The sequence below is a fragment of the Ornithorhynchus anatinus genome, chromosome 17 (assembly GCF_004115215.2).
Source record: "Ornithorhynchus anatinus isolate Pmale09 chromosome 17, mOrnAna1.pri.v4, whole genome shotgun sequence".
Classification (NCBI taxonomy): domain Eukaryota; kingdom Metazoa; phylum Chordata; class Mammalia; order Monotremata; family Ornithorhynchidae; genus Ornithorhynchus; species Ornithorhynchus anatinus.
The window spans coordinates 12,496,968-12,516,433 of record NC_041744.1 but is presented as its reverse complement, the minus strand read 5'-3'; the positions used below and the strand labels follow the sequence as shown (position 1 = coordinate 12,516,433).

The 19,466-nt window shown below is 41.6% G+C and overlaps 1 protein-coding gene across 1 annotated transcript in view; it reads right to left on the bottom strand.

Annotated features, from left to right (window-relative positions):
• Nucleotides 1-3,662: 3,662 nt before the first annotated feature.
• INTS2 (integrator complex subunit 2) overlaps nt 3,663-19,466 on the bottom strand; it is a 41,061-nt gene continuing 25,257 nt past the window's right edge. The window contains exons 14-25 of the mRNA XM_029082138.2: nt 18,801-18,977; nt 17,989-18,097; nt 16,114-16,218; nt 13,298-13,462; nt 13,013-13,214; nt 12,338-12,463; nt 10,778-10,979; nt 9,146-9,397; nt 8,710-8,817; nt 8,448-8,553; nt 5,804-5,980; nt 3,663-5,693 (exon numbers count right to left, since the gene is read on the bottom strand). Coding sequence (XP_028937971.1) covers nt 5,524-5,693; nt 5,804-5,980; nt 8,448-8,553; nt 8,710-8,817; nt 9,146-9,397; nt 10,778-10,979; nt 12,338-12,463; nt 13,013-13,214; nt 13,298-13,462; nt 16,114-16,218; nt 17,989-18,097; nt 18,801-18,977 — 1,899 coding nt within the window. The 3' untranslated portion in view covers nt 3,663-5,523. The remainder of the gene's footprint in view (nt 5,694-5,803; nt 5,981-8,447; nt 8,554-8,709; nt 8,818-9,145; nt 9,398-10,777; nt 10,980-12,337; nt 12,464-13,012; nt 13,215-13,297; nt 13,463-16,113; nt 16,219-17,988; nt 18,098-18,800; nt 18,978-19,466) is intronic.

The window sequence follows — 19,466 nt, the reverse complement described above, 5'->3', positions numbered from 1 at the left end:
CCTCTAAGGAGCGATGGCAGAAAGCGACTCATCGCACGAATTCTCTTTCAATAATAATAATCCTCTTGGCATTTCTTAAGCGCTTATTATGCGCCAAGCACTGTTGTAAGCGCTGGGACAGGGAAGCAGCGGGGCTCAGTGGAAAGAGCCCGGGCTTGGCTGTCAGAGGTCATGGGTTCGAATCCCCGCTCTGCCACTTGTCAGCTGGGTGACTGTGGGCGAGTCCCTTCACTTCTCTGGGCCTCAGTTCCCTCATCTGTAAAATGGGGATGAAAGCCGTGAGCCTCACGTGGGCCAACCTGATTGCCCTGTATCTGCCCCAGCGCTTAGAACAGTGCTCTGCACGTAATAAGCGCTTAACAAATACCGACATAATTATTACAAGGTCATCAAGTTGTCCCAAGTAGCAGCAGTGTGGCTCAGTGGAAAGAGCCCGGGCTGGGGAGTCAGAGGTCATGGGTTCAAATCCCGGCTCTGACACTTGTCAGCTGTGACTGTGGGCGAGTCACTTCACTTCTCTGGGCCTCAGTTCCCTCATCTGTAAAATGGGGATGAAGACTGGGAGCCTCAGGTGGGACAACCTGATTACCCTGCATCTACCCCAGCGCTTAGAACAGTGCTCTGCACATAGTAAGCACTTAACGAATACCAACATTATTATTATTAGGGCTCATAGTCTTCATCCCCATTTTACAGATGAAGACACTGTGCCCAGAAAATTGAAGTGACTTCCCCAACGTCACACAGACAAGCAGCGGAGCCGGGATTAGAATAATATGTTAGTATTTGTTAAGTGCTTACTATGTGCCCAGCACCGTTCTAAGCGCTGGGGTAGATACAGGGTAATCCAGTTGTCCCACATGGGGCTCAGAGTCTTAATCCCCACTTTACAGATGAGGGAACTGAGGCACAGAGAAGTGAAATGACTTGCCCATGGTCACACATCTGACAAACGGCGGAGGCAGGATTAGAACCCAAGACTGCTGTCTCCCAAGCCTGGGTTCTTTCCATTAATTAAGCCACGCTGCTTCTCAAGTGGGATTTGGCTGCATCCCCAGGCCCAGGGGCAGAGAAGCAACGTGGCTTAGTGGTAGAGTTGGGATTAGAACCCATGACCTTCATACTCCCAGGCTTGTGCTCTTTCCCCTCCGCCACACTGCTCCTCTGTCGTAGTGGGGAGAGCATTGGCTTGGAGTCAGAAGGGCCTGGGTTGTAATCCTGGCTCAGCCATATGGCTGCTGTGTGACCTTGGACAAATCACTTAACTGCTCTGTGCCTCAGTTACCTCATCTGTAAAATGGGGATCGAGACTGTGAGCCCCACGTGGGACAGGGACTGTTTCCAATCTGATTTGCTTGAATCCACCTCAGCGCTCAGTACAGTGCCTGGCACATAGCACTTAAATACCATAAATTATCATTACTAAGTCTGAATCCCTAACTAGGACCGACATTCCTGGGATTACTAGACTGGTCCAGAATCCTCACCCAAGGAACCGCAGATCTGATCCAATTTATTCATTCAATCGTATTTATTGAGCACTTACTGTGTAAGAGCACTGTACTAAGCGCTTGGAAAGTAAAAAACAGTAATGAAGACTTAATCCCGGCCCACAATGAGCTCACAGTCTAGAGGCGGGGGAGGCAGACATCAATATCAGTAAACAGACCTCTCTCATTAGACTGGAAGCTCCTTAAGAGCCAGAATCAAGTCTATCAACTTAACTGTACTCTTCCAAGCACTTAGAAAAGTGCTGTACACAAAGCAAGTGCTCAATAAATACGATTGATTGATTGTTTGACTGAGAGATTCAGAAGGGGGAAGTTTACGCCACCCTGCTAGATCCAGACCTCTCAAGCAGCCTCCAGTCCACAGAAGCCTCTATGGCGGAATTGCTTAGAACATTTGAACGTTTACAGAGTGAATCCTTGACATGCAACGCCTGCCTTTATTCAGACAGAATTGGTTAGCGACTCCTCTCAAAGACCCACTCACCCCTGGGATGGAAGGAGTCAAAAGCTTAGGGGAAAAAAAATGTGTGCGTATTTTGTCCCCAGATCTCCCTCTACTCAGACTCCTATAATTAGTAAGTCCCTTGTCTTGAGACCTCAATTTCAACAACAGAGGAAGGATAAACTTTTCACTTGGACCATGTTTTCCAAGTTTCTCAGAAAAAAGTCATTATAAAATAAAAAAACATTTTCAAAAGTGAACATTATAGCCACATCTTCCGGTACCTCTCAATATAGTTTTCCTTTAGTCAAATTACTAGAAAAATGAAAGATTTCTGATACTCTGGGGATTTATCAGATTGAATGAGAAAAAAATTGGGAAAAATGGTTCTTCACAGAATATTGGTATGTAGAATTTGGAATGAAACATGACCTAGTATGGGTTCATTCGACTCCCGGCTCTGCCACTTGTCAGCTGTGTGACTGTGGGCAAGTCACTTAACTTCTCTGTGCCTCAGTGACCTCATCTGTAAAATGGGGATTAACTGTGAGCCTCACGTGGGACAACCTGATTACCCTCTATCTACCCCAGCGCTTAGAACAGTGCTCTGCACATAGTAAGCGCTTAACAACTACCAACATAGTAGAAAGAGGATGGACCCAGGAGTCAGAGGACGTGGATTCTAATCTCGGCTCCAGCAACTGCCTGCTGTGAGATCTTGGGCAAATCATTTAACTTCTCTGTGCTTCGGTTTCCTCAACTGTACAATGGGGATTCCAATATCTGTACTCCCTCAAACACAATCTATGAGCCCCACGTGGGGCAGGGACTGTGTCTAATCTGATTAACTTGTATCTACCCTGGCGGTTAAAACACTGCTTGACACCAAGTAAATGCTTTAAAAAATACCGTTATTGTTAATAATGATAAGCACATGAAATAAAAACATAGAAAGTATTATTTCAGTCTGACACCAAATACCCTCACTTTTTGCCATGCCTCTCCTTGACTTCCAACCCTTCCTTTCTCTTCAGTACTGGTACTTTGGCCAGATGGAATGAGCCGCCTCTCGGTCGCTTCTTCCTGGAACTTATTTTGCAACATCGCTCATTACCCAAATTCCACTGAACTGAGGGGAGGGATTGGGAGGGCAGGTAAGCAAGCCCTCGGCCTTTTGCTCCTTCCTGCATGCCCGGAAGACTCGAGAATCAGTCTCTCTACTCAGTGGCTTCCCAGAGGAGGAGGTGAGATAGAGCGGAAGCCCACAGAATAAAGGCAGAAAAGACAGTGGGTTGGCCAAAAAAGAGATTAAAAACAAGAGACGTATGACAAATTCACAAGAGCAGAGAGGAAAAAGGAGGTCATTTCAGATGAACAGGTCTTCTTATCTCTTATTCTTTTTCCTTTGTAATAGGATGAGAACAGAGAAGCGAGAGAACTTGGGAGCAATGGGTGGTTGTGATACGGAGTTTAGAAAAAGCTGAAGTGGGTACAGTAGAGAAAGTAAGGGCTAGGTGGGAAAAGATTGCTTCAAAAGGATCAAATAGATGGGACTGTCTCCATTTTTTAATTACTTTATTAAATCCCTAGGTATAATCACTCTTTGGCAGGCCCATCTCCGATAATGCTCCCCTGACCCCTACTGTTCCGACGTAGGATTCCTGAACTCGCCCCCAAAGCCCAGTCCGTAGGGAAAAAAACCAACAAAATCCACTCACCAAAAACATGGATCTTTATGAATCAATATTCAAAATAGTTCCATACATCTGGTTTTGCTTAAATTAAAAAAAAAATACACGGACTCAAATGTTACCTTAACTGAAAAAAAAAAAAAGAAGAAAATTTACCACTGTATTTAAATATCTGACATCACCAATCTAATGAAAAACTGCACCTGCAATTAACATTTCAAGGTCGGGTCCAATCGACTACTGACATGATCCTGAAACGTCTACTCAGTTGGAGTTATTTTAGTAATGCGTTACCTTTCGTTTCTGAAACTCACTGAGAAGAATGAAATACCAAATACTGGGCGGGGGCAGTTTTCATACAGAAACGAACGATTTGAAGGCCATAGTTTAAAAAAACAAATAGCAGCAGTAGTTCTACGTTGTACTGGCTGAATATAGAATATGAATACTCTGGGAGTGGCAATTTTAAAAATTTAAATACCCACCCCCCGAAGAACTATTTTTTAAAAATGTAACTTCGACTTAAAGTTGTAAATATTTGCGAGTAAGCTACTTTGCATTTCATAGGCTCTTAAAATACTACAGACTATTCCTAAAAAGTCCCTATGAGGTAGGGTCATCATCTCATTTAAAAAGGAAAAATGAGACAGAGAGGTTAGGTAGCTGTTCAACAGTGTTAGAGCTAGAATTAAATTTTCTGATTTTCCTCTCCTATCGTTAGCCCAATTCTACTTTTAAATGTATTTCGCTAGGCTAAAGGTAAATATGGGTTGCTTAATATTCTTTCTTCGATGAGTGTAAAAAGTTCAGTTCCGTGGGGCAAAGTATGATACCCAGCAATACCAAGACAACAGGGAAAGTAATATTCTTTCTCTGAATAAAAAATGAAGAGGAGTAAGGGCTTATTTTGAATGCAAATTTTCAGCCATTTAACAAGGGAGTGCAATCACTCAGCAAGGCTGAATTTCCACCAGCAATTTTCCTGAGCCTATCATGGATAAACTGTGGCCTAGTCAAAGTAAGAATCATCATCACCCTAAGAAAATCAAGACATCTTTTTATTCAAGGGGGTTTTATTGCTCTATTGCTTAGATATATTATAGATTTTAGTGATTTAATCTTATAAAAATAAACTTCTAAAAGACTGCATGATTCTTTCACATTCTGCTTTGCAAAGAGCCGTTTCAATATGATAGGATTCCAAATTATTTCATCTCAGACATTTGGCTTCAGACATCAACAGTAGTCAACACAAATTCTCGGCATCTTTAAAATCTTCATTTGAAACCACAAGTGATAAAACATTTATCCTTTTGAATCTTCTCCATATTGTTAATAAATTAAATATCCCCCTTTTATTCATTTGTAAAATAAACATGTCTGGATTACTGCTGCTCTTTTAAAAAAAAAAAATTAAACCCGATTCTCCCTGAAGGTCTTCTCTTTCCCTTGACTCCTCATTCTCTCTGTCATCACTGTAGTACTTTGTCCAAAGCTAAAACACAGTGCTGCTGAAATGATGGGTTTTAAGTAGTACTGAAAGAAGGGGACAGTAGTCTACGCTCCTTTACTTCAAAACAAAATAACAAAGCTGCGCTCACTTCTGCTCCGCAGGTTTTGAGACAGACTCTCAGTAAAAATGAGCTCAATTAAACGACGGCCACTAGACAAATACACCAGCAAGTTACAGCCATATAAACTTTCACTCCAAAGTAGGCAGAATTCTCTAAGTATGATCCCCTGCAGACTTGGGTTTAACAGTTTTGTGATGAGTCTTTAGAAATTCCAGGATCTGTTCCCATCCAATCGAACAATTATTGCAGTATGCAGATTCACGTTAGGTACATGCTGTAGACCGCTCCGCTTTCATCCCTTTTCTTTAAACTCCACTAAAACTCATGTTAATTATTTCAATTATTGTACTTTCAATACACTGGCAGAGCTGCACATCAGGGTCCATGCTGCCTATGTCTCGAGTTCCATTTTTATAAGTTGAATCTTTACAAAGTCCAGACCATCCACTTGGCTTTTCCTTTAATTGTTGAAGACCTAAAGGAATACAAGGGGAAAAAAGTCCAAGGAAGAGAAACCCAGATAAATACCATCTAAGATTTAGGAAGTAACATATATCGATTTTTAAAAAAATTATGCTGGCTCACGTGTAATAATGGGATCGATGTCTCTCGTCTGAGTGGCCACATCAGAGGCACAGATCTGCCCGATCTGTATCAACAGGGACATAATGTCTTCGTACAGAGGAGGAAATGCTTGGCAGAAGGACACCAAACTTGGCAGAGTTGGCATGAAAAAGGCATACCGCTTAGTCTGCGTTAAAACTGGTGACATAAAACAAATGGAGATTTTTAAACGAGAAATGGTTCCTGCGCTATTTATTCCAGCACTAGATATTAATGACTGAAACAAAGGCAATAGAAAAACAGTATTGGAACTTCCTTATTCCTTCGAGGTACTGTCCTTGATGGTGGGTAGAAGATCAGGTATTTAGAAAGTCACTGCAATAGTATGTCAATCTCCTTTTGGAGCATGGGCCTAGGAGTCAGAAGGACCTGGGTTCTAATCCCAGCTCTGCCACTTGTCTGCTGGGTGACCTTGGACAAGTCATTTCACTTCTCCGTGCCTCAGTTACCTCAGCTGTGAAATTGAGACAATGAGCCCCATGTGGGACATGGACTGTGTCCAACCTATCTTGCATCTACCCCAGTGCTTAGAACAGTGTCTGGCCCAAGGTAAGCACTTAACAAATACCATAAAAAATGAATGCCACTCACTGCTTTCATAATACAGTGTAATTTACATTACATGAATTGGGGATATTGTACAACACACTTGAACTGAGGAAACGGTAAATAAAAAGTCATCTTAGAGTACACAGAAAACATCACTCCCTGTTCCATTTTCAGGTCATGAAAGGGATTCCTAACAAATCCTACATTTTCCTATATGCAATTTTCTCAAAAAACCCGCCAATTCAACCCAGACAGAACCAGTGGGTAGTTCAAAACATTTTCAAAATCCACTCTTAATTTGAGTCCTACAGAAATCTGTTCCATTTCCCAGGTAAGTAGTAGAGGGATTTATTACTAGTCATTATTTTAATAGTTTAACACAAGCCTGAAAATAATAATGATGACCAACTGCTGTTTCTCTGTATGTCCCTGGACATACAGTCGGTTCTTCTTTAAAGTGGGTATTCTATACATGTTTTGGCTAGAACGCTGTTAAATAATTAGGAAATATCCTTCCCACAACACACAGCAGACTGTATGAGGAAGGATGTGGTTTTGCAGAAGAGTTCTGTATATGAATGTGGTGTCGGTCAAGGTGTAATAAGTGAGTTTATATGAACGTGAAGTTCTGCAGGAACACCACCCCTGGGTTATCAGAGAACTGACTGAACCCTCCTGACGTGGGGGACTGCACAATTGCAGATAATAATAATGATAATAACGGCATTTGTTAACTACTTACTATATGCCAGGCACTGAACTAAGCTCTCGGGTGGATATAAGCAAATTGGACTGTTCCACGAGGGGCTCACAGTCTCAATCCCCATTTTACAGATGAGGTAACTGAGGTCCAGAGAAGTGACTTGCCTGAAGTCACATAGCAGACAAGTGGTAAAACCGGGATTAGAACCCCTTTCCTCCTGACTTCCAGGCCTGCGCTCTATTCACTAGGCCATGCAACTAGGATTCATGAGTTTGAATCCCAGCTCTGCCACTTGTCAGCTGTGTGACCATGGGCAAGTCACTTAACTTCTCTGTGCCTCAGTTACCTCATCTGTAAAATGGGGATTAAGACTGTGAGCCCCACGTGGGACATCCTGATTCCCCTGTGTCTACCCCAGCGCTTAGAACAGTGCTCGGCACATAGTAAGCGCTTAACAAATACCAACATTATTATTATTATGCAAAGAGGCTGCAGTAGCCCCCTTATCCAAACACCAGCCTGTTTGGACTCTAGAAACTTTCTGAAACCAACTAGAATAGCAGGAAAAGGAGGGGTTGGAGACAGGGCTGAAGCTCATAAACTCACAGATTCATCAGTCAAGTGATATCAAGATTCATGGTGGGGTTAGTAGGCCACAGCAAGAAGATTTTCAGGTTTTACCTGATTTTCATTCAATAGTATTTATTGAGTGCTTACTATGTGCAGAGCACTGTACTAAGCGCTTGGGATGAACAAGTCGGCAACAGATAGAGACAGTCCCTGCCGTTTGACGGGCTTACGGTCTAATCGGGGGAGACAGACAGACAAGAACAATGCACATAGTAGGTGCTTAAATACCATTATTATTATCATTATTATTGTTGCTGTTATTAATCAAGGAAGGCCATGCCTCCTAGACTCTGAGCCCTGTGTGGGATAGAGGCTGTGTCTGATCTGATTATCTTTGATTTATTCCAGTGCTTAGCAACTATTAAGTGCTTAATAAACAAGAGAATTACAAAAAACTGAAGTTACTGCATTTGTGTGATGAATTGTCAATACATCTGACATGCATGTGCATTTGCGGCTGTAGAGTTAGTCATTTTTAAATGCAACAAACTTTGTTAAGGGGGTTTCCATTCTCATTCTGTAAAGAATCTGGCAATTCCTTGGATAATTCATTCATTCAATTGTATTTTTTGAGTGCTTACTGTGTGCATAGGATAATGGACACCTATGGTCAATTTTTCCTTATCTCTTATGCAAGTGTCATCAATTTCTTTGGAAGAGGTGGCCCGGATGGCCACAATTTTACTTTGCATATTTAAATACTGTCTCTTTATGGCTACGTACCTGTTAGCAACGTCCCCATGACGTTGATAGCTAAACGAGCCACACTAAGTGACTTAGGTAATGCGTACTGGATACATAAGTAAGAGAGCAACTGGATAGCAAATATCTGAAAGACAAATTTCCAAACATTAAATGTATCTAAAGAGCAATAAATATTTGCAAAATGCAATTCTAAAGCGGAGAGAACAATCTAACCACAAAGAGGTGGAAGATGAATCAAAATTCTCATCAGATTTCTTCACAGCTTCAGCATGTTCATTACCTGTTTTTCAAGTTCAGGCTGAGCAATAAGTTCGGGGATGAAATCGAGACAGATATGCATGGAGGGAATGCCTGCCACTGTCAATGGCAAAAGTTCACTTGGGTAACCCTGTTACGACAAGGACGGAAACGAAAAATCAGATGCAGAAAAATCAAAGCAATAAAACTGGTGGCCTAACTACCAATATGGCATCTATTTTTTCTTTTAAAAGCAGTTTAGATTATTACATTCCATTAAATGCATTGAAGCATTTCCAGTGCAGTTACATTAAGGAGAAGAGATTGGTTGTATTTACAAAGCATTGGGGTTTTGCCATACAGAGCAAATGAAGTCCCAGAAAGGGATTTAAAAAGGGAGACTGCTTCACCTTTTTCCACGTCTACCTATTCCAGCTGGAATAAAGAATGAGAATAAAGGCGATCATTTGAAAACAGACCTGAAAATGAACAAGTTTAGCAATGTTGGGATCGGCAATGTACATCTGGTGCAGTAGGCAACAGATGAGGCACTGAACTTCTCGAAGATTACAGAGCAGACTGTCCTCTCCTTCCACTATCCCCTTATTCTGAGGATTACTAGCAATAGCACTTTGAACAGTCTTTAGCAGGCTGTCTGGATTGATACCCTTAGCTTTCTCTTCTTCAGTAGGTAGGCAAATTTCTAAAAGAATCTGGACCGCTGCACTGTCCTGCAAAAGAAAAAAAATCACATAACAGAGTATTAGGAAGATGAAACACCATTCTTAATCTCAATGAATTTTTTTTGATCACTATATACCCGGGCAAACGTTATTCACCAGAACTAGAGATATTTATGTGTTAGAAGAAACAGAAATGTGATTTTTTTAAGAGGCACATTTCTAACCCGTAGAGCCAAACTACTCTTCGGGGCCCAAGAAGGCTCCCTTTGGCCAAAGATAAATCTCCAAGTTGGAGCAGAAGAACCCCTGCTTAATTTCCACGCAGGAGTTTGAAGCTTCCACATTCGTTTTGGAGATTTCCACATACTAGGCCGTTCACCTTCTGTGTGGACTACCAATCCAGGAGGAGAAGCAGCGTGGCTTAGGGGAAAGAGCACGGGCCTGCGACTCAGAGGACCTGGGTTCTACTCCCAGCTCTCTGCCACTTATCTGCTGTGTTTGGCCTTGGGCAAGTAATTTCACTTCTCTGTGCCTCAGTTTCCTCATCTGTAAAATGGAGATTTCGACTGTGAGCCGCATAAAGGTCATGGACTCGGTCCAACCTGATTACCACGTGTCTATCTCAGTGTTTAGAACAGTGCTTAGCACACGGTAAGTGCTTAACAAATATTTTTATTTTTTTTTAAAAAAAGGAACATTCGAGGGAACTGAATATTTATCTGTTTGCTGATGACACCAGGGCCCACATCTGGAAGCTCTGCTCCAAGGCCTCAAACAAGTTGCTCTGCCCACAGAACATGTTAGATTTTCTACTGCTTAGAGACTAATCATGGAGCTTTTGCCATACTGCTTCTTCCTTCTGAGCCTTTCAAAAACCAATCTGCTCATTAGCTCACGTTCTCTCCAGCAAGAGAGAATCTAGGCAGAATCCAGCTTGTGTCCTTCAATAGAAACTATACCACAGAATTCAGCCATTCACATCTGGCTATGGAGACTATCACAACCAACCATCTGCTGGTCTCAGATATTAATGGAGTTTCATCAACGCTAAACTCCGGCCACTTTGGCCCAAAATGGCTTTTGCCCAGACAGTTATTCTGCGCACTACTAATTATGCTGCATCCTTGCCCACCTACTTGCTACTTGGGTTCCTTTCCCCAGAGGGCGAACAGCACGGCATAAACCAACAGTGCTCTAAACAATTCTTTCGTACAGATTCTCAGTGCCAAAGTCTTTGAAACCGAACGAAGACACATTCATGATTTACAACGAGGGGGTCCATCATCACCATCAATATCCATGTCATTTAAATATAACCTGACCCAAGGAATAAGTCAACTCTGGTGCCTTTGCAGAAAACAAAATAGCTTATTGAAACAGAGTCTAAATTCATGCCTTTCAAGTTCTCGGGCATTGAATCCGAATTACCTGAGCAGCCAGTAGTGCATTTTTCAATTCCTCTCTGGTAACTTCTGGGGCATCAGCCTGTCCCGCTAAACCAACTGTATTATTCTGAGATGGTCGAATATCCTGTTCTGCCGTTTCCTTCAGGTGGGAACTGAGGTAGGCTTTTGATGCAAGAAGATATCCATTTAGCATGTGCAGAGTGATGTCCATCAGAGGGGGGCACCTACATTGCACACAAAGAAATGGGTATAAACTAGATAAAAACCTGACAGACAGAATTAGAGAAAGCTCAACAGGGCAACGAAGCTTCTCCCACTACAACTCCTTAATCAGTGTACATGATACAAAGTTGTCTTTTGAATTTGGTGACTGATGAGGTAGAAATGACTGAAAATACAAGTGGCATGACACTGCTGGGCACACAAGAGACTCCCTTAAGGCTTCCCATCTAACAGGGAGAGAGTTACCAAATTAATTCCAGAGAGGAGGAAGAAGAGAATTCAAATATGGATAAATGTTAGAAAGCAGCATGGCCTAGTGGAAAGAGCACAGGCCTGGGAGTCAGAGGACGTAGGTTCTAAAACCAGCTCTGCCACTTTTGCCTGATGTGTGATTTTGGGCAAGTCGCTTAACTTTTCTATGTCTCAGCTTCCTCATCTGTAAAATGGGGATTCAACACCTGTTCTCCCTCCTATTTAGGCTGAGGGCCAGGTGGGAAAGGGACCATGTCTGACCTGATTATCTTGTACAATGTTTGGCACATAGTAAGAACTTAGTAAATATTATCATCACCAAAGGCCTCCTAAGGAAGGAGGGATTTCAGAAGGATTTCAAAGATATGGAGACCAGTAGTCTTGCAGATTTGAAGTGGGAAGGGAACTCTAAGCCAGAGGAAGAGACTATGATGCTCCTCTTTTTCAAAGTCAGAGGAATGTGGCAAGGAAAAATGAGATAACTGGAGTGAAAGCTCCTTGTAGGCAGGTGCATGACTATAGACTACTGTATTGTGCTCTTCCAGGCGCTTACTATAGTGCTCTGCACACAGTAAGCACTCAATAAATGTCATTAATTGATTGCAAGTACACTGGAAAAAGAAAAATGAGAAACTGAAGAGGAACCGGAGGTGATCAATAAACATGATTAAAAGAATAGAAAATAGGTCATATGAGTAAAAGTAGGGAAATCTGGGGGAAAAACAACCCGCTGATTTCAAATATCTAAAGGGTTTCTAATGAAGAAGGAAATGACCATTTGGCCTTCCTGTTCTCAGAGAACCACACGAGATGAAATCGACAGTATTCTGCACACAGTAGGTGCTCAGTAAATACCCCCTATTGATTGCTTGATGGCTTTTCAGGATTCCTTCTGACTTCTAAAGTGCTTAGCAACTGCTAAACTTGCCCAGATGTATCAGGCTATGAGACATTAAAAATGGCAGCGCTGTCAAAGTTATCTTTTCTCCAAAAACGCAGATAAGGACTGTGACCTAAACTAAAACTTTTCAAACCTTGAAAAAACCCCACACCCTATGCTTCATAAGAGAGCACTCTTTTGACAGAAATGAACCCCACATGACCTTACCTGTGAACCCTTGAATCACACCTTAGGACAATGAGAGGATCGATCATAAGGTCATTCTGGGTGTATTTCTGCGGACGTAATAATTTCACTGAAGGCTGCAGTGCATTAACAGTCATCACCCAAAGCCTGTCAGGTAAACAAATCAAACTCTCTCTATTACTTCATCCTCAGCAAAAGAAACCCAAACCTACATTCTATAAAAATAATACTAAAACCCTTCATTAAGTAGAGGAAAAAATTACCTCCCTGGTTAATATTCAAAAATCTCAATATAGGTTAGTGCAACAATGTGGATTCTAAACTTACTTGTCTTTCGTTTTTTTAAAAAAATATGGGCTACCATCTTGACAGTAGACATCAAAATAGACGAAAAAGTACATAATCTAACTCCAGTGTGAATCCACTATTCAGTCTTAGCAATCAGCAATAAATACATGTCAACTAGGGACCATTCTTGAATGCCAAATAACCTTTTTAAAATATCTGCTCGTGATATAATACAGTTCATTTTATTCTTATCAATTGATAAAGTCTTAGGACACATAATATTTTAGTTTAGATAAGTAAGAAAATTAAGAAAAGAAAATTAAAGGTGAGAATTGGGCAACCCAGAATGCCACTACTGAATATTTAAACACTCTGCTTACAACCAAAGTAAAAGTCAAATGAAATTACCTTCTAGGCATCACAGTATTAAGAACCATCCAAAGTTTATTAATGGTCTGGAGAATTCTCCGGGGAACCCCTGAATTCAGCAACTGATTCATGTTTGATGTTAATACCTCTGCATAAGGTATCAACTCACTGGCAGAGAGTAATGTCAAATGTTCTAAAATCTGCATCACCTGTGTATGGTTGACTTGGAGCCCTGCAAATGCTACAGAGGGGAAAAAAAAAATCAAGTCAGAATCTCACTAGGCTTCTGGAGTGAACACAACAGGAGGTACCACCTTACTACACCTTCTTGTAGCTGTTTAGGAGAGTGGTTTTTAGTAGTGTTGGTCAGAAGCATCCGCCGTAACAGAGCATCTGTCCCTGTGATTTCCTCTTCACAGATCCAGTCATCCACAATACACAAATGTGGGTAGTTGGTTGCAAGGAGACGCAACAAAGCAGAATGTAACCCTTGAAAAAGCAAAATACATTAGAATTGTCATATCTTAAATCACACAGGATTTTATAATAATAATGAATACTAGTAAATTACGGTATTTGTTAAGCTCTTACTGTTCTTAGCGCTGGGGTAGATACAAGTTAATCAGGCTGGATGGAGTCCCTGTCCCAGTTGGGGCTCACAGTTTAAGACGAAGGGAGAACAGTATTGAATCCCCATTTTCCTGTTGAGAAAACTGAGACCCGGAGAAGTTAAGTGACTTGCCCAAAGTCACGCAGCAAACAAGTATTAGAGCTGGTATTAGAATCCAGGTCCTCTGACTTCCAAACTCATCCTTTTTCCACTTTTCCAAAATAACAATAACAATATTATATTACATAATATAATAATATAATATATAAATAATAATAATAATAATAATATCCGACTTGTTCGTTCCAACCTGACTGCCTTGTATCTGGTCCAGTGCTTAGTATAGTGCTTGGTACACAGAAAGCACTTAAATGCCATTTAAAAAAAAAAACAACGATCTGGTAAGCACTGTACAAAAATGTAGGAGTCATTTGGCGGTAAGAGACGGTAACAGATATTTTGTCTTTGATTTGAACACTTCTAAGGAGTGCACTTTTCTTGCTCTTCAGTACCCTGTCCATTTTTTTTCCCCACTCTCCCTGGAAATCTCTCCCCCTCTCCTCCTCTCTTCCATTTTTCTTCTCCCTCAGAGCCCTTAACTCTTCTATTGGACTTTTCTTTGTATATCTCTTAAGTAGCTCTCTCTGACTGTATGCCGGCTCTTTGCAATCTATATCCCTCTTCTCTCCACTGTGTGCCTCTCCTCATTCTCCCTGTTTGTTTATCTTTTCTTCCTCCACTTGTTATTCCTTCCTGCCTTTATCTAATGTTGTCATCCTTTGTTCTTCTCTTGTCCTCTTCTAACTGCCTCACAGCCTCTCCCCCATTCACTTCCCCATCCCTTCTGTCTGTCATTTCCCCATTTCTCTTCAAGTCCTCTTGCTTCCTTTTCCCTCTTTCCCTTTCTGCCCACCTCTCAGCTTCATCCCATCCCTCTCCCTCTCCTGCCCCTCAAACTTTCTCAGGGGACACAGGGGCACTGTATTCCGCTCCTACCAGTATCCATTTCCTCCCCCTGATCCAAACTAGCAGTCATCGCATCCGAAAGGCCAGATTTGAGAAGGAGGGTTCCTGCAGTTTCGCCCTGATAAAATGCCACTGCTGTAAGACTCTCTAGAGGAAGGTAGAGGATTCCAAATCTCTTTCCTGCTGATGGTAAGCGCCCGACCGTTGCGACCGGAAGAACGCACAGCTATGTGTCCTTCCGGGGCATGTACAAGCAGCATGGCCTAGTGGATAGAGCACGGGCCTGGGAGTCAGAAGGACCTGGGTTCTAATCCTGGTTCCGTCACGTGTCTGCTGTGTGATTCTGGGCAAGTGGTTTTATTTCTCTGTGCCTCAGTTCCCTCAACTGTAAAATGGGGATTAAGACTGTGAGCCCTATGTGGGACAGGGACTCTGTCCAACCTGATTAGCTTCTATCTACCCCAGTGCTAGACACATAGTAAGCACTTAACAAATACCATCATTATTTTATTATTATTAGCATGGAAGAATGCATGCATTATACACACACTCCTCTGCCTAGCTGTTGTCCTCCCTTCTTCCTATGCTGGTTCTTGCCAAGCCTGCACCCTAATGAGGCTGCCTCAGGGACCTTCGCTTTTACAGTGACAGTGGAAAGAAAACAGGCCCCTTGGGAGCCACCACCTTGCTGGCCCAATTTTTCATGATGCTTGAAATTAAACACTGCTGAGGAATTACGGCAGGTCCTACCGACAACACAACGAGGTATCAGAAGAAACCATTCTGTGCACGTGCAGAGCATCGGACATGATCTGAATACCGAAAGGTGAGTTTTCTGTAACACGAGGTTCGTCGGGAACACAGCCCAAGGATGTTTATAGGAGAACTGCTATACTCTAAGCCCAGTGCTATGGACACAGGGAGACAACCTTTCTAGCTACATAAGCTATCGAATCATCTTACTGCTTGAGAAATTCTGGTTTGATATTAACACTTTCAGATTTAGGCATCAGCAATTTAAGACCCATATTTTAGTATGCCGCGTCCCAGTCGAAACGGACTGTTTTCAACCTACTCCAAAACACTATTTTCAGTGATCCATCACTTTTCTCCAATAAAGCCCTACTAAGTTATAATACTCAGAGAAGTAGCACGTCCTCCAAGAACAAGCCATAGCACGGGAGACAGGAGATCTCAATTTTAGTATGGGCTCAGAGACTCAGTCATCATTCAAATCACATAACTGCTCTGAGTCTATTTCCACTTCTATGAATTGGGGATATTTGCTTCCTAATCTCACACGAGAGTTCCAAGGATAAATATGTGAAACACCAAAAAACACGAGTCATATTTTAAATTCTTCCCTTCTTTGATACATGAAAAAACTGTGTATGAAAAAGGAGCTCAAATACAAATCTCTTAGATCTCAACTGCACATATTTTACAGAATTCAATTAAACCTCTAGATTATATTCAAAAAGTATAAAATGCCTCAGAATATCCCCTAGCTTTTCTTTAGAGCTACGCGTAAACGTATGTTAACAGTTAAAGATAAAACCAGTACCTCCCAACTCCTGCTGTAGACCTTGGGCTTGTCTAATAAGAAATTTGATCGGAATCTGGTCCATCAGAGACGAAGAGTACGATTTGGGTTTTCTCTGCATGGCAGCTGTCAGTCAAAGATAAAGATGGAGAGGAACTCTCAGTGCCATAAACAGTCACCCAAACATCAATCAATGGTATTTATTGAGCGCTTACAGTGTTCAGAGCACTGTACTAGGCCCTTGGTAAAGTCCAACACAGTTGGTAAACACAATCCCTGCCCACAAGCTGCTTACAATTTACAGAGAGAGACAGACATTAAAACTGATTAAGGATGGGGGAATAGTAGAGCAGAAGAATATTTACACAAGTATTGTGGGGATGAGGTATCAAAAGGTTTAAGGGGTATAAAACCGAGTTAATAGCTGATGCAGAGGGGTCAGTGGATAGTGAAAATAAGGGGCTTTGTTTGGGAAGGCCCCTCAAGGAGAAGTGATTTTAAGAGGTTATTCAAAGGTGGGGAGAGTGGAGGCCTGATGGCTATGAAGGGAGAGGGAGTTCTAACCCTAAGGGAGAAGGTGGGCAAGGAGTCAGTGGTGAGATAGATGAGATGGATGTACAGTGAACAGGTTGGTGTCAGAGCAACTGAGTGAGCAGGTTGGGTTGCAGTGAGGTGGGGAAGGAGAGAGAGAGCTGATTGAGTGTCTTAAAGCCAAGGAAGAGGAGTTTCTCTTGAATGGGGTGGTCAGCTGGGCAATTGTTGGAAGTTTTTAAGGAGTGGGGAGACGTGGCCTGAATGTTTATTCAAGAAAAATGATCTGGGCGGCAGAATTAGGTGTGGAGAGTAAGTGTACGGACTGGAGTGGGGAGAGATTGGATGTAGGAAGGTCATGGAGGAGGCTGACACAGTAGTCACGGTTGAAAATGACGACTGCTTTGATCAACATGGTAGCAGTCTGAATGGAGAGGAAAGGTTGATTCTAGAGATGCTGCGAAGCTAAAACCGGCAGGATTTCGGGACAGATTGAATGTGTGGGTTGGATGAGAGAGATGACTTGAGGATAATGCCAAGGTTCCAGGCTTGTGAGACCAGGAGGTTGGCGGTGCTGTCCATAGTGATAGGAAAGTCAGAGGGAGGGAGGACTTTGGATGCAATGAGGAGTTCTGGTTTGGACATGTGGCTATCACACTATGTCAGCTACACTCGCACGTATAAGGTGTGTTCGGGAGAATGCTGGATGTTACTGCAGAAAGAGGCAGCAGCAGCAAAACTCACATTATGCTTGTAACGCAATTTTTCAGAGAAACTAAGAGAGCTGATGGGCCTAACACTGAAAATGGATTTAAATTAGCAGCTTTTCAGAAAGAAGAAATCACTCAGCTGTGCCTACATGTCCCTCCCCCTCAAACAATACCAAAAGAAATGTCCCTGCATGATAAACTCACTGCCTGTAACTGTTTAATGAAGCCATTTGATAGTTTAAAATATTCAAAAGACATGCAAAATTATAGACATTTAGTCATTCAGTCTAAAATAGATGTGAATTGATTTCTTTCTTTTTTGGTTACAGAAAAACATTCTACATTTGTGCTGACGACTACTAGGAAAATTTGACCCCCTGATGTTATTTGAAATGGCAATACTAAAAAGACCTATTCAAATGTGAATTTAATGGAATTTTAAAACTAACGCACCTCTTCCAAGGGCCTTTTTAAAATAGAGAACTAGATATAAGACCAGATTTATTCCTGTATTTTGGGATTTTTTTTCCCCAGGATTTCCATTCTACAATGCTACTCGTGCTTGAGATGAGCAAATTCAACATCTGTAGACACGTGGTTAATCATTAAAAGCTTCAACATAATAAGGCACATCTTGCAAAATACGCGTTCATACCGAGAGTCTTTGTGTTTGCCAGGAGGGCTTCTTCGTAAGACAGAACATAGTAGAGTACCAAAAGTTGGGCTGTGATACTGTAACGTTGATTGAGGCGAGTGCTGTCTCCCTGTAGGCGAAATCAAAAATCCCCCCCGCCAAAAATTATGCTCTAATAACAATAATATCAACATTAATGGTACTTGTAAAGCGCTTACTATGTTCCAGGCACTGTTCTAAGTGCTACGGTAGACAAAAGTTAATCAGGTTGGACACAGTCCCTGTTCCACATAGGGCTCTCACTCTTAATCCCCATTTTAAAGATGAGGTAACTGAGGCCCAGATAAATTAAATGACTTGCCCAAGGTCACACAGCAGACATGTAGCAGAGCTAGTATAAGAACTCAGGTCCTTCTGACTCCCAGGCCGGGGTTCTATCCACTAAGCCGTACTGCTTCCAGCACTTAGAACAGTGCTTGACACATAAGCACGTAACATGTACCATAATTATTACTCTAGTACTTCCTAATATAATTGATAAATCTTACAAATATGCTTTGGTTTTTGGATACTGACATCCGAGCTACTTAGCGGGCTGGCTCCCACATTCTAAGTATAGAGGCAGTTAGAGAAAATTTACTCCGTGCACCGAATTCTCTATCACCAGAAGCCAACTGTTACCCCTTCTTCTTCCCAGCCTCCCTTTCCCCCCTCACCTATAAACAAAGCAAAAAAAGGTAAGAAGAAAGTACTCCAAATGAAGTTACCAGAAAAAGAGAAAAGACATTTTCTAAAGAGACTAGTATTAAAAACAAAACAAAAACAGGTCTTACTCCAGTGAGTCCTTGAAAAACATTCAATATTTCCTGCTCTGTGACTGGTTGATTTGTGGCTTCTGGGTTAGATTTAGATGCAGGAGTAAGCACAGAATTTATGTAGACATCAATAAGAGGAAGTAACTGAGGATGAAGTGGAGTGGAAGTTTCACACAGCTGCCTATATATCCAATCCTTAAAAAGCAAGTGATAAGCATAGTCAATTGAAATCACAAAAGAAAGAAAAATAAAAGTGATAAAATTCCAGACTTTCTGTTTAATTTCAAATTTATGGATAGATCTCAATTGAATTCTTCAGGGAAAATTAGTCCAGACAGCTTGCTTTATGAATAAAATCATCCTTTTACCCTAAATCTAGAAATAAGAACCCTGGTATTCATAAAGATGATTATTGGTCTTTCAGTACTTTTTTAACATCATAAAACAGAGCAAAGGAATTTTCTTAATAATTAATTGTGGTATTTGTTAAGCCCTTACTATGTTCCAGGCACTGTAATAATAACAATTATAGTATTTAAGCACTTACTATGTGCTGAGCACTCTTCTAAGCACTGAACTCTAAGCGCTGGGGTGGATACAAGCAGATCAGGTTGGACACAATCCCTGTCCCACATGGGACTTTCAGTCTTAATCTCCATTTTACAAATGAGGCATCTGAGGCAC